The sequence below is a fragment of the Pholis gunnellus genome (genome assembly GCF_910591455.1).
Source record: "Pholis gunnellus genome assembly, chromosome: 23".
NCBI classification, from domain to species: Eukaryota; Metazoa; Chordata; class Actinopteri; order Perciformes; family Pholidae; genus Pholis; species Pholis gunnellus.
The window spans coordinates 12,162,798-12,176,540 of record NC_136550.1 but is presented as its reverse complement, the minus strand read 5'-3'; the positions used below and the strand labels follow the sequence as shown (position 1 = coordinate 12,176,540).

The window sequence follows — 13,743 nt, the reverse complement described above, 5'->3', positions numbered from 1 at the left end:
GGGCTCAGCCCGAAGAAACAACATGGAGCAGCCACCCTGTGGACCCACCACCCGCAGGGACAAGCATCGTGGTCGGGTGCAATGCAGACCGGGCGGCGGGTCAGGCTGGAGGCCTGGGCGAGCCGATCGCCGGCAGCATAGACTAGCTCTAGGGACTTGGAACGTCACCTCGCTAGCGGGGAAAGAGCCGGAGCTGGTGCAGGAGGTGGAGCGATACCAGCTAGATATAGTTGGACTCACCTCCACACACAGTACTGGCTCTGGAACCAAGCTCCTGGAGAAGGGTTGGACTTTGTCCTTTTCCGGAGTTGCCCAATGTGAGAGGCGCCGGGCGGGAGTGGGGATACTCACGAGCCCCTGGCTGAGCGCCGCTGTGTTGGAGTTCTCCCCGGAGAACGAGAGGGTCGCCTCCATGCGCCTACGGGTTGCGGGGAGCAAGGCTCTGACTGTGGTTTGTGCTTATGCACCAAACAGCAGTTCGGAGTATCCAGCCTTCTTGGAGTTGGTGGGAAGGGTCCTGGAAAGGGCGCCGCCTGCCGACTCCATAGTTCTCCTGGGGGACTTCAACGCTCACGTGGGCAATGACGGAGAAACCTGGCGGGGGGTGATTGGGAGGAACGGCTTGCCCGATCTGAACCCGAGTGGTGTCTCGTTATTGGACTTCTGTGCTAGCCATGGTTTGGCCATAACGAACACCATGTTCGAACATAAGGTGGCTCACAAGTGTACCTGGTACCAGAACACCTCAGGCCGGAGATCAATGATCGACTTTGAAATCGTATCATCTGATCTGCGGCCGTATGTCTTGGACACTCGGGTGAAGAGAGGAGCAGAGCTGTCAACTGATCACCACCTGGTGGTGAGTTGGATCAGATGGCAGGGGAACCGGTTGGAAAGACCTGGCAAGCCCAAACGTATAGTGAGGGTGAACTGGGAACATCTGGTGGAGGATCCTGTCCGGGAGGTCTTTAACTCCCACCTCCAGAAGAACTTCTCACACATCCCGAGGAAGGTTGGGGACATGGAATCCGAATGGACCATGTTCAAAGCCTCTATTGTGGACGTGGCCACTAGGAGCTGTGGCCGGAAGGTCATCGGTGCCTGTCGTGGCGGCAACCCGAGAACCCGGTGGTGGACACCGGAGGTGAGGGAAGCCGTCAAACTAGAGAAGGAGACCTTCAGGGCCTGGCTGGCCCAGGGGTCTCCTGAAGCAGCTGAGAGGTAGGGCTGGGTAGAGAAGGGCTGCAGCTGCGGTGGTCGTGGATGCTAAAACTCGGGCATGGGAGGAGTTCGGGGAGGCCATGGAGAAGGACTTTTGGTTGGCCTCAAGGAGGTTCTGGCAAATCCATCCGACAGCTCAGGAAGGGAAAGCAGGGCCTACCCCAGGCTGTTCTCAGCGGGGGGGGGGGGGGGGGGGGGGACTTTTGACCCGGACAGGGGACATCGTCGGGCGGTGGAAAGAGCACTTTGAGGAACTACTAAACCTGACCAACATGTCCTCAGCAGGAGGACACCTGCGGAGGCAGCGCCTGAAGACGTGCAGGGGGGGCTCACCCATATCCCTGGCAGAGGTCGCTAAGGTAGTCAAAAAGCTCCTTGGTGGCAAGGTGCCGGGGGTGGATGAGATCCACCCTGAGATGCTGAAGGCGCTGGACACTGTTGGGCTGTCTTGGCTGACACGCCTCTTCAGTGTCGCATGGGGGTCGGGATCAGTGCCCATGGACTGGCAGACCGGGGTGGTGGTTCCCATTTTCAAAAAGAGGGACCGGAGAGTGTGCTCAAATTATCCGGGTATCACACTACTCAGCCTCCCGGGGAAAGCTTATGCCAGGGTGCTGGAAAGGAGGCTCTGACCGTTTGTCGAACCTCGGATTCAAGAGGAGCAGTGCGGATTCCGTCCCAGCCGTGGAACAGTGGACCAGCTCTTTACCCTCGCAAGACTACTGGAGGGGTTCTGGGAGTTTGCCCAACCAGTCTACATGTGTTTTGTGGACTTGGAGAAGGCTTTCGACCGGGTACCTCTGGGGTTCTTGTGGGGGTTGCTGCAGGAGTATGGGGTTTCGGACCCGTTACAACGGCCGATCCGGTCTCTGTACGACTGCAGTAGGAGCTGCGTCCGCATTCTCGGCAATAAGTCAGACATGTTCCCGGTGGGTGTTGGCCTCCGCCAGGGCTGCCCTTCGTCACCGGTTCTGTTTGTGACTTTCATGGACAGGATTTTTAGGCGCAGCCGGGGGGTGGAGAACGTCAGGTTCAGGGGTCTCGGGATCACCTCTCTGCTGTTTGCAGATGATGTGGTCCTGTTGGCCTCCTCGGATCGTGACCTCCAGCATTCATTGGGGCAGTTTGCAGCCGAGTGTGAAGCGGCGGGGATGAGAGTTAGCACCTCCAAATCTGAGGCCATGGTGCTCTGCCGGAAACCGGTGGATTGCTCCCTCCAGGTGGGGACGAAGTGCAGGAGTTTAAGTATCTCGGGATCTTGTTCACGAGTGAGGGTAAGATGGAGCGGGAGATCGACAGGCGGATCGGTGTGGCTGCAGCAGTAAAGCACCGGACCATCTTGGTGAAGAGAGAGCTGAGCCGGAAGGCAAAGCTCGCAATTTACCGGTCGGTCTACGTTCCTACCCTCACCTATGGTCACGAACTCTGGGTCGTGACCGAAAGGACAAGGTCGTGGGTACAAGCGGCCGAAATGAGTTTTCTCCGTAGGGTGGCCGGGCTCAGTCTTAGAGATAGGGTAAGGAGCTCGGACATCAGGAGGGAACTTGGAGTCGAGCCGCTACTCCTTCGCGTCGAAAGGAGTCAGCTGAGGTGATTCGGGCATCTAATTAGGATGCCTCCTGGACGCCTCCCACTGGAGGTTTTCTGGCCACATCCAACTGGGAGGAGACCCGGGGAAGACCCAGAACACGCTGGAGGGATTATATCTCCCAGCTGGCCTGGGAACGCCTATGAGCTGGAAAATGTTGCGGGCGAGAGGGAAGTCTGGGTCAGCCTGCTTGGCCTGCTGCCACCACGACCCGACCCCGGATAAGCGGAGGAAAATGGATGGATGGATGTTGACAAAACTGTGTTTGTTTTAACAAATATCTACATCACTTCTCAACATGGTAACAGGTGTAAACTAAATTACGTTTCACAAAGAAATATTTATAGAAATGAATCATGTCCAGCTCTACAGCCTTACACTGAGAAAAATGGCAGGTGTCCTGATTATTACTTTGATTGAGATGTGATTTCTGTAGTTAGGTAAGTGGAGTTGAGAGAACGCAACTTGCTGACTCCTGTGTAGAGCATTGACCAGTACAGAAGAAGCTTGTTATTTGGCTCCGGATTCTGAATTTCTTCTCCTTCAAAACAAGTGAACCAGGGAAACAATCAATGCAGGACGCCGTCTTGTGGTTTTAAGGATGTTGTGTTGAGGGCTGCACCCAGGCGGCAACCTTTCGGTTCTGAAACATGAAGCGATTGCGAAAATACCCTGAACTTGCATTCTTTCGAATGGCCATCAGGGAAGGGCTCCTCTGGTTGCAAAAAAAGTCTGAGTGTATAGAAGTCTATGATAAAATGACTCCACTTCTCACAATCTCTAGTTTCAAGTCTTCTTCAATTCAGCATGATGTTCATTCAGTAAATGATGTAATACAAAGCAATTAGAGTGTGCTTTAGGGCATGGCTACCTTGTGATTGACAGGTCGCTACCACGGTGTTGTCTGTGTTTTTGTCTTACAACTTTAACCCTTTCATAATGTGTTTTCAGCTGATGAAAGTTAATTGGAACATTTTGATCTCCTAAAAACAACAAGATGGGGACGGCCAAAAACCAAGATGGCGATGACCAAATGCTGAGCTCAAACCTGTGGGTGATGTCACCTCTTATCTACAGTCAATGGATGCACCGCATCTCTTCTCAACACATACAGAAGATGACATCACCTCATGACATCCCAGAAAGTTTTGTGTATAAAAATTCTTTTATATATAGTAAGGCTCACAGGCAGAAAGTTTTGCTTTTTAATCATCTGCATTTATTACCACTGCACAACATTCATACAAGTTATTACACCACACTTGAAGCAACTGGCAGCATTTCTTCATATAATGTAACATTATGTCCAAAATTATTTTTACATCAGAATCATTTACATGTTTAACACTCAAAAAACTCAGCTGATCTGCTTCATCGGGAGTGTGTGTGTGTGTGTGTGTGTGTGTGTGTGTGTGTGTGTGTGTGTGTGTGTGTGTGTGTGTGTGTGTGTGTGTGGGGGGGGGGGGGGGGGGGGGGGGGGGGGTTTGAACACATTCGCCCACAACTGCATCATATTTTGATTCAAGTATTGCATACGTGTCATCATTTTTTTCCATCTGAGCCCCGCCCACTTCAAACCACTGAGAAGAGAACAGACGATGTGAAATAACTGAAACTGTTGTAACTTTTTCAGAGTTTGTCGAGGATTCGACTGCTCATAGCAGCACGCTGGTTAACAAAAGAGCCTTCAAATGCTGAAGCCAATGTATCCACTTAAAGATTCAGTTTATCTTAAAGCCAATGCATGTTGGAAGCAGTCCAGTTTTTTTTCTATTCGATTTTGGTGATAAATGTCTTGACAACAAGTTCTCTCAATCACTCTAGACACCCCTCCAGCATCGGTTTTGGACGTGTCAAGGATGACGTGTCAGGTTCCGCTCTTTGCATGCATCCAATGTCTTTTGGTTTACTTACGCAACAAAAAGGTTGTCTTAAAGGTTGTTGTGCCAATGAGACGACGTTAAGGCTTTAAATTGCCTTGACTCTGGTCAGTTTTCTGATTTTTGTCCTGTAAATGTCCTCTCTCCGTCATAACGTCTCTCTGTCTTTTCCTTTCTGTTTCTTCTTTTCCTTCATGAAACAGCGTGCATTCATACAGTTCTCTCTTTCATACAAGCATGAACATGAAGCATATGTTGTGAATTTATCTAATTTGCTAAAACATGACTTTGTTGGAGAACTAAACATTATAAACTTTTTCTCGTTCAATACAGTTAATTCAGTCCAAGCCAACGCAAAGCAAAGCCCTAAAGTAACAGTTTAAAAACACATCTTTTAGGAAAGAAGTAACACTGGCTGCTTCACCTTACAGTCACAAGAAAGACATAATGATAAGACGACTTCAGTGTCTCATGGGCTTGCTTGGAAACACTTTGAAGCATGTTCACATCTACTGCTTTATACTTGAGTACGTGCATTCAGTCTCTCTGTTGTTCCTTTGTCTTCTAGATCTGTTGACCTTGTGTTCCTTTACAACCGCGTAATGGATGTTTTCTTCATTTCGTTCACCCTGGAAACAAAATATAAACCACAATATTGTACTCGAGAGACATATAAAAACTGTGTCCAGAAACATTGCTGTGTCTGAATGTTTGAATGGTAAAACAGTAGATAATACCTCTGCATTTGTTGTGGTGGGAGCTGAACATCTTGCATGAGACTCTGTAAAAGAATAAAAAGTGCCCCACACTATAAAACCATGTTAAGTGAGCACACACTGTCAGCCACAAAGAATAGTATTTACAGTACCTGTACATTCACAGCGGTTTCTCTTGTTCATCATGCAAAGTAAGAAAAGCAGTAAGACACTCAGGATGATAGTGAATGCTAAAGCTCCACTCAAGAAATACACCAAGACAAGAGAGTCCTCCTCATCTGTAGAGAGACAGACACCAGGTGACATTACAGAGCTGAAGTCTTAAGGGGAGATTCAACAGGTGAATAGTGTAAAAGTTAACTAATAGATATATCAACATGAATCTTCTCGAGTTGATTACTTACAATAAGACAATATATACTTTTACATATATTGTATATTGCCTGTGGAAGTATCATACGGACTGTATGAATATGAATAAATATCAAAACCTCTAAAGTCACTCACCCTCAAAGTCCAGCTTGGTCCCGTCTCCAAACAGTATGTGTCCACACGAGGCCACAGCACAGTAGTAGGTCCCAGCATGAGACAGATTCAGGCTCTTCATCGGCAGGTTGTAGACACAGGTGTGTGTTTGTGTGTCTGGTTTCCTCTCACACTGATCATTCCTGCCTCCATCAGTGTAAATGAGTCCTGGATGAGATTCTTCAGACTCTTTGAACCAGTAAACACTGTGTTGTCCATCACAGGTCCCAGTTTGAACTGTACAGTTCAGAGTCACAGAGCCTCCTGGCTGGATGGTCTCAGGTGGTGATTGGTGGACCAAAGTTGGGATGTTCAAACCTGAACCCTGTACACTGACAAAAGTGCCCTTCTTGAAATCCATGTAGACTGAATAGCTACTTGCGCAGTAGTAAGTAGCTGAGTCCGAAATTTGCAGATCTGTTATCCTCAAGTGATTTTTACCGACTGCAGCGTCAAATGTGAAGCGTGGATTCTTGAATTCAGCATGAAAAGTTCCTTTTGTGTCGTACTTGTAGAAGGTAGAAATGTGCCGCGGTTTCTGTCCAATAATCTGTTTGTACCAGTAAACACTTACTGCAAAAGCGTCTTCATAGAAACATTGCAACGTCAAGTTGTCCCCAGTTTGAACTGATAGAAAACTATTCTCTTGATGAACAGATGAGGAGAAATTCAGATCGGTCGTCTGAACTGTAGTGATAGGAGAGACGAAGCAAATACACTTCATGATAACATGAATCAACACATCAGAAGCAATGCCATGAGGAGTGGCCACACTTTAAAAGATCCAAACTGCATCACAAAAAACACAACTCACCCATTTTCTCCAAGAACAAACATGTCAGATAGAAGACAAACTTTGGAGATGTCATCGTGTTCAAATTGTTGTGTTGAATGAGACAAACGTAGATCCCTTCTACACGTTTCACTCACAAGACTGTTTGATTGGCCAGCAAAAAGTGACACTACATCCTATTTAGGAGACTTGATCACATGCTCACTGCCACCTATAGAGTCAAATTAGTTTTTTGAGCAACAGGTTCACATCTTTAGAGATATATGAGGAACATAACGGTTTATATCACTGAAAGATAACTTACATTTGAATAAAATATACAGTTATAATCACTGTGTTTAATAGAAAGGTAACAAAACAGTATTTTGAGCAGTTCAATCCAAGCATCCATACTTGATACTATACTGATATACTCAGCTCTCTTTTCAAGCTGCAGTAGGGAGACATAACACTGTACTGTGTGCTACATTAAAGAGGAGGTGGAGCCAAATCTAAATGGCTTGTTGAATCACATGTTTTCTGATCTGGACGGCCGACAAAAAACTGACTGGATGTCTTGTTTCATACTCCAGATACCCAAATATATTTGCACAAGCACTGAACAAGAGAGTTTTCATGATGTGTTGTCTTTCAGCTGCTGTTTGACTCCAGCGTTCAGAGAGGCAGCAGGTCTTTTACTGTAAACTGACATAGATATGGAAACACCTTTGCCAAATATGTTCTGATGTCGTGAACATTAACTCACATGACTGACAGCTGTTTCTTCTGTCAGCGTCTTTATGGATGTATATTTATATTGTCTTTGTCGCCAAACATGAAACATGGCCAACACCAGTCGACATGGACGATTCAAACCTGAGGAATTAAAAGTAATTCCTGAGGACCTCTCTTAATTTTTGTCAAGTTGACAAAACTACACAGCCCAGTTTATCGCTCCAAACCAGTTGATGGAAATCCGCCTAATTCACATTTATTTTTTGCATCATTTCAAAAGTTCATTTCAAATTCACTTGACAGTTTAATGAGAACAGGGCTGTTGTGAAGCCACAGCAGATCTATGGTCAAGGTGAACTACGGGATCATACAGGACTCTGACAGTAACACAGTCTGAGCCTTCAGGAACCAAAGCAGGTTCTTTTCACCTGCTGGAGTTTGGAGTTGGAAAAACTTCACTGAGCCTGTATTACTCCCAATTCCTAACTTAAGATCATAAAGTACAGCATCATGCTTTTAGGTCACTACAAGAAACACCTTCTTGTGCCGGAACAATTGAGTTTCACAACTTGTTGGTGTGGGTGAGGTCAACCTCATTCTCTGCTAAACATGTTTGAAGAAGCCTCTTAATTGTGCACACAAATAGTTTCAAGCTCAAAATGCTCCAAATGTCAAATATGTTTATTTTTTATCATTGATGACATGAATTTCACTTACAAAAACCCACATGTGATTTGGTTATAGAAAACAACAATGAGGATGAACACAACAAGTATAAGTTGATCTTAAAGCTAGAAGCATTTGAGTCACTTTTACAGAGTTGGTGAATCTGAGCTTCTAAATATACTGGTTAAGACATAAAAAACATTTATTTGTAAAAATGAACAAGATACATGGTTTAAAGATAACCTGCTTCAGACCACACAGACAACACATGAGTATCCTAAACATGCACATTAGTGAAGGATAGAAAGATTTAATACTGGCTGCAGACTACGAAGACGATATCAAATCCTATTTATGTTCAACTTAGATATAAATCTCCATTAAACTTTAAAAGAGAAAACACTGTCTTGCTCAAAAGTACAAATATAATACGTCCAGTTCTACTACTTCACGCTGTAGTACACACATTCACTCCAGGTCTGATCCCTCTGTCTTCTTGATCCGTTGTGCAGGTTGTGACAAAGTGGGTGAGAACACACCATTTGTCCCCATATTGCATTCATCTATAAATCTAACCATGCTTGACAATTGTTTGTTTATCATACCCACCATGTGTTCCAGAGGCTAAAGGGGAAGGCACCCAACCATTGCCTCTATTTATACACTGGATGATGTCATCCGTGATGTCATTGGGTCAGACCAAGTATGGGGGGGGGGGGGGGGAGTAGAGTATGTGTAGGTAATTGGTGTCACCTGCACTGAATTAGATCCTGCTGATAGGAGGCTCTATATAAAGGAGATGACTGTGACTGAACGGGGAGGAGAAGATCAGTGTGTAGCTGTGTGCACGTGATTATGTTAGTTTATGATGAGTTGAGTTTATTCAGTTCCGCCAAGTTAACCGTTTGTTTTGTTTGATATATGTTTGGTTACACGTGTAGCAGTGCACTTTTTGTAAATAAAACACCTTTTGTTATTGGAACAAAGTCTCTCGTGTCTGCCTCCTACCACTTCAGAAGCCACTCCGGTCAGGCTTCACCACATTTGGTGGCAGTGGTGGGATCCAGGCCAGTAGGAGGCAGTGAAGAAAAATGTTAACCAGACCAAGGAAACAGAAAGAGTCCCAAGATGTCGGTGACGAACCGGGGGCAGCAGGTGGCCAACCCGAGGAGCAAGAAAGTATGACTGAACTGTCGAGACTTATGCGATCCTTGATGGAACAGCAGGCTGACCGCGATAGCAGAACAGAGCAGGAGCGTAAGCGACAGGAGGAGAGATGGAAGCGAATCCAACACCAATTTATACAGCTCCAACAAGAGGTAACACAGGACCGTCAGGATCGTCAGCCGCCGCAGGAAGGTGCAGCAGCCTCATCCACCCACTCCATAGAACTGACAACCGATCTACCTCAAGTCCCGGTCATCCGAGACAGGCCTGCAGATGATCTATTGCAGTTGGCTAATGGAGGACAGAATTCCAGTCTGGTGAGATTTCCTGGCTGGAAAAGCCCCAAAATGCAGCCCTACAAAGAAGGTGAGGACATAGGACATTATTTAATCACCTTCGAAAGAATTGCTCATGCCTGTCAGTGGCCTCAGGATGAATGGGCTCTTCACCTAGCTCCATTGCTAACTGGTAAAGCACGGTATGCCTATGTAGCTATGGACATTGATGACACCACGGACTATGCAAAAGTGAAGTGTGCTGTGTTGCAGAAATTTGAAATCAGTGCGGAGACCTATCGAATAAGGTTCCGTTCCACTGTGCCAGGAGAAGAGGAGACTCCTAAAGAGCTGCAGGTCCGCCTTAAGGACTTGTACGGCAAGTGGATGGCTCCTGAAGCTAAGACAAAGGAACAAATTGGAGACACTGTCATCATGGAGCAGTTTCTCAAAATCCTGAGTCCAGGCCTGTGTACCTGGATTAAAGAGCGAAACCCAAAGACCTCCAAAGAAGCAGCAGAACTGGCTGAAGTTTTTTTTAGCTGCTCGCCGTCCAGCAAAAGAGTACCTTCCAGCCAAGTCCCGCCCACCCACCCCATCGAGTAAGGCGTTTGGTAATGAATTTAGAGCTAATACAAGACATAGTTTCGTCCCTTCAAACGCAGCTACATACGAGCCGAGAAGCAAAGCCCTCTTAGCATGTCATTCATGTGGCCAGAAGGGTCATTTTAAAGCAGAGTGTCCTAATGTACGTGTTAGTAAAAATTACATGTGTTTTGCTCCCCAGTTACGTGTCAGTGAGTTAGAGAGGAATAGTGGCTCGGAATGTCAATGTGAAGAACTTACAATGGCTGTGTTAATTGAAGACAGACCCTGTGTAGCTCTCCTAGATTCAGGAAGTGATCGAACCCTAGTCGGACAGGACAGTCTCCCGAGGGATGTCATTTTTTGTGGAGGGACAGTTGATATTTTCTGTGTTCACGGTGACAAAGTAAGTTACCCCATAGCTGAGGTAGCTATCCAGGTTGACGGTCAACACTACTTGCTTTCAGTAGGAGTATTTAAACAACTGCCCTATCAGGTTGTGTTAGGCTCTGATCTCCCTATCCTTGCTGAACTGATAGCCAAGCAGTCTTGTGAGGCTAGAGCTAGCTGCACCAGTGGAAGTTTGCTAGCTGTCACTAGGTCAAAAACCAAGCAAGAACAAGCTAGGTCAACAGCGGAGTGGCAGGAGTTACCGTTTGCAAACGAGGAAGTGCCTAGTGTTGAGCGCACCAAATTGTGTAAGGAAAGGAAAAGCAAAAGACAGAGGAGACGGGACAGAGTAAGGGGAACAAAAGTTGCTGAACAGGTGTCGAAGCCTTTAGAATTTGATCATTTTGCTATTCCTAGCGACATTGCTAAGCTACAGCGAGAGGACCCCACACTTGCAACGTTGTTTGCTAAATGTGTGCCCGAGTCAGCCCAAGTGAGGGATAGGGGAAAGGAAGCATTTGTGGTTAAGGGAGATATGTTGTATCGCCGTAGCCAGATTGGTGACCAGTTAGTCATTCCCCAGAGTTTAAGGCCCACAATCCTTAACCTGAGCCACTCTATCCCATGGGCAGGACACCTGGGACAGGCAAAAACATTTGCGAGGATGGTTACCCGTTTCTATTGGCCCCAGCAGTACGCTGACACAGTGAAATGTTGCCAGTCTTGTCCAAAGTGTCAGTTAACTGCTCCAGGCAAGAATGGAGATAGGGCTCCCCTCATTAGCATGCCCATCATTGATGCACCCTTTTCACGCATTGCCATGGACATTGTAGGTCCTCTAGAAAGGAGTAGTGCAGGCCACAAGTACATACTGGTAGTCTGCGATTATGCCACAAGATATCCTGAAGCCTTTCCCTTGAAGAAGATCAAGGCTCGCCAAATTGTCAACTGCCTCATTCAGCTGTTTTCCAGAGTCGGAATCCCAAAGGAGATCATCACAGACCAAGGCACCAACTTCACCTCGCACCTACTAAAAGAGGTGTACAGCCTGCTGGGAATTCAGGGTGTAAAGACCAGCCCCTACCATCCACAAACGGATGGCCTCGTGGAGCGCTTTAACAAAACCCTCAAGTCTATGCTGAAGAAGTTTGTGAATGACTCAGGGTCAGACTGGGACCGATGGCTGCCATTCTTGCTGTTTGCATACAGAGAGGTCCCACAAGCATCTACAGGGTTTTCACTTTTCCAGCTGCTCTATGGACATTCAGTGAGGGGTCCAATGGATGTCTTGAAGGATGCCTGGGAGGGTCCGATGCCACGACAGCAGTGCAGTGAGCTCTCATATGTCCTGAAGATGAGAGACAAACTGGACCAATTTCAGGAGCTTGCCAATGGTAATCTGGCTCAAGCACAGCAGCGACAAAAGAAGAGTTATGATAAAGCTTCTAAGAGGAGAGTTTTCCAGGAGGGCCAGAAAGTTCTTTTGTTGCTGCCAACGTCTGACAGTGGGCTCCTTGCCAAGTGGCAGGGGCCGTACAAGATTACAAAAAAGGCTGGCCCTGTTACGTATGAACTCTTGTTGCCAGACCGTCGGAAAAAGCATCAAGTCTTTCACGTAAACCTTCTAAAAGAGTGGGTAGACCAATCAGAGCAGTCTTTAACCATGTGGGCACGCACAGTTGTTGATGAGGAAGAACTTCAGGAGCAGTATTTTCCCACTTCAACTGACACTCCAGTGTTTCCAGATCTGAGTCATCTTACGGCAGAAAAGCGCTGGGAACTCCAGGCCCACATGCAAAAAGGGCTCTTCAGTCTAAAGCCAGGTTGTACAAACCTCATTGACCATCAAATTCGTCTGCATTCACCAGAACAGCAGCCAATCAGGGACACCACCTGCCGCATTCCAGCCAGACTTGTTCCAGGACTGAAGCAAGACGTGGAGGAGATGCTGGCTACAGGAATCATCGAGCCTTCGCGTAGTGAGTGGTGTAGCCCTGTGGTGTTGGTTCCAAAGAAAAATGACCCTAAGCTGAGATTCTGTGTTAACTTTTCAAAGTTAAATGCTGTGTCTGCCTTTGATTCCTATCCAATGCCAAGGGTTGATGAACTGATTGAGCGCTTAGGAAATGCCAACTTCCTAACAACCCTTGACCTGTGTAAAGGGTACTGGCAAGTGCCCTTAACGGAATCTTCGAAGGACTTAACAACATTCAGGGTTCCTAGTGGCCTGTTCAGATTCAGAATGATGCCCTTTGGTTTACACGGTGCACCAGCAACATTTCAAAGATTGGTTGATGAAGTTTTAAGAGGAGCGGACGACTACGCAGCAGCGTACATTGATGACATAGTTATCTTCAGCCGGACCTGGGAGGAGCATGTTCAACATCTTGCTGATGTCTTTCACCGCATCCACAGTGCTGGTTTGGTCATCAATGCTGAGAAGTGTCACATTGCTAAGCCAGAGGTCCAGTACCTTGGTTATGTGATTGGAGGTGGAGGCATCCGTCCTCAGGTAGGAAAGGTTGAGGCGATTGCAGCTTCACAACCACCTAACACCAAGAGGAGGCTACGATCATTCTTGGGGTTAGTAGGTTGGTATCGCAGACTTATTCCGAACTTTTCATCAAGATCTGCAGTACTAACTGACATGACTCGCAAATCCAGCCCAATGAAGGTTAAATGGACTCAAGAAAGTGAGGATGCTTTCAAGGACTTGAAAAACTGTGTGTCAAGAACCGGTTTTGCAGTGTCCAGATTTCACTCTTCCCTTTACTGTCCAGACAGATGCTTCTGGAGTAGGTCTCGGAGCAGTGTTATTGCAAGGGCAGGATGGAAACCAGTTGCCTGTGCAGTACATCAGCCGGAAACTCTTCCCAAGGGAAATGAGGTATTCAACAGTGGAAAAGGAAGGTCTAGCTATTAAATGGGCATTGGACACCTTGAAATACTACCTGATTGGCAAAGAGTTTGTGCTTGAGTCGGACCATCGTGCATTGCAGTGGATCCACAGAATGAAAGACACTAATGCTAGAATTACCAGATGGTACTTGTCTCTCCAGCCTTACTGTTTTCAGATTCGGTATAGACCAGGACACAAGAATGTCATCGCTGACTTCCTGTCCCGTGACTCTGAGGAGTAACATTGTAAGGGGGGGGGGTGTGTGACAAAGTGGGTGAGAACACACCATTTGTCCCCATATTGCATTCATCTATAAATCTAACC

At 46.8% G+C, this 13,743-nt stretch overlaps 1 protein-coding gene across 1 annotated transcript; it reads right to left on the bottom strand.

Annotated features, from left to right (window-relative positions):
* Nucleotides 1–5,047: 5,047 nt before the first annotated feature.
* Nucleotides 5,048–6,795, bottom strand: LOC306714949 (immunoglobulin alpha-2 heavy chain-like). The gene is made up of 5 exons (XM_079185144.1): nucleotides 6,745–6,795; nucleotides 5,913–6,617; nucleotides 5,558–5,683; nucleotides 5,427–5,470; nucleotides 5,048–5,318 (listed from the first exon to the last, which is right to left on the bottom strand). The coding sequence occupies exons 1-5, from the start codon at nucleotides 6,746–6,748 to the stop codon at nucleotides 5,199–5,201; spliced, it is 999 nt and encodes a 332-aa protein (XP_079041270.1). The 5' UTR covers nucleotides 6,749–6,795; the 3' UTR covers nucleotides 5,048–5,198.
* Nucleotides 6,796–13,743: the final 6,948 nt, after the last annotated feature.

What these genes read in the sequence shown, in the direction of transcription:
- LOC306714949 (XM_079185144.1), bottom strand. An exon ending in GACCAAGCTGGACTTTGAGG is followed by an intron (nt 5,684 to 5,912) that starts GTGAGTGACTTT and finishes GTCTCTCTACAG; the next exon opens with ATGAGGAGGACTCTCTTGTC. An exon ending in CCACCACAACAAATGCAGAG is followed by an intron (nt 5,319 to 5,426) that starts GTATTATCTACT and finishes TTTTGTTTCCAG; the next exon opens with GGTGAACGAAATGAAGAAAA.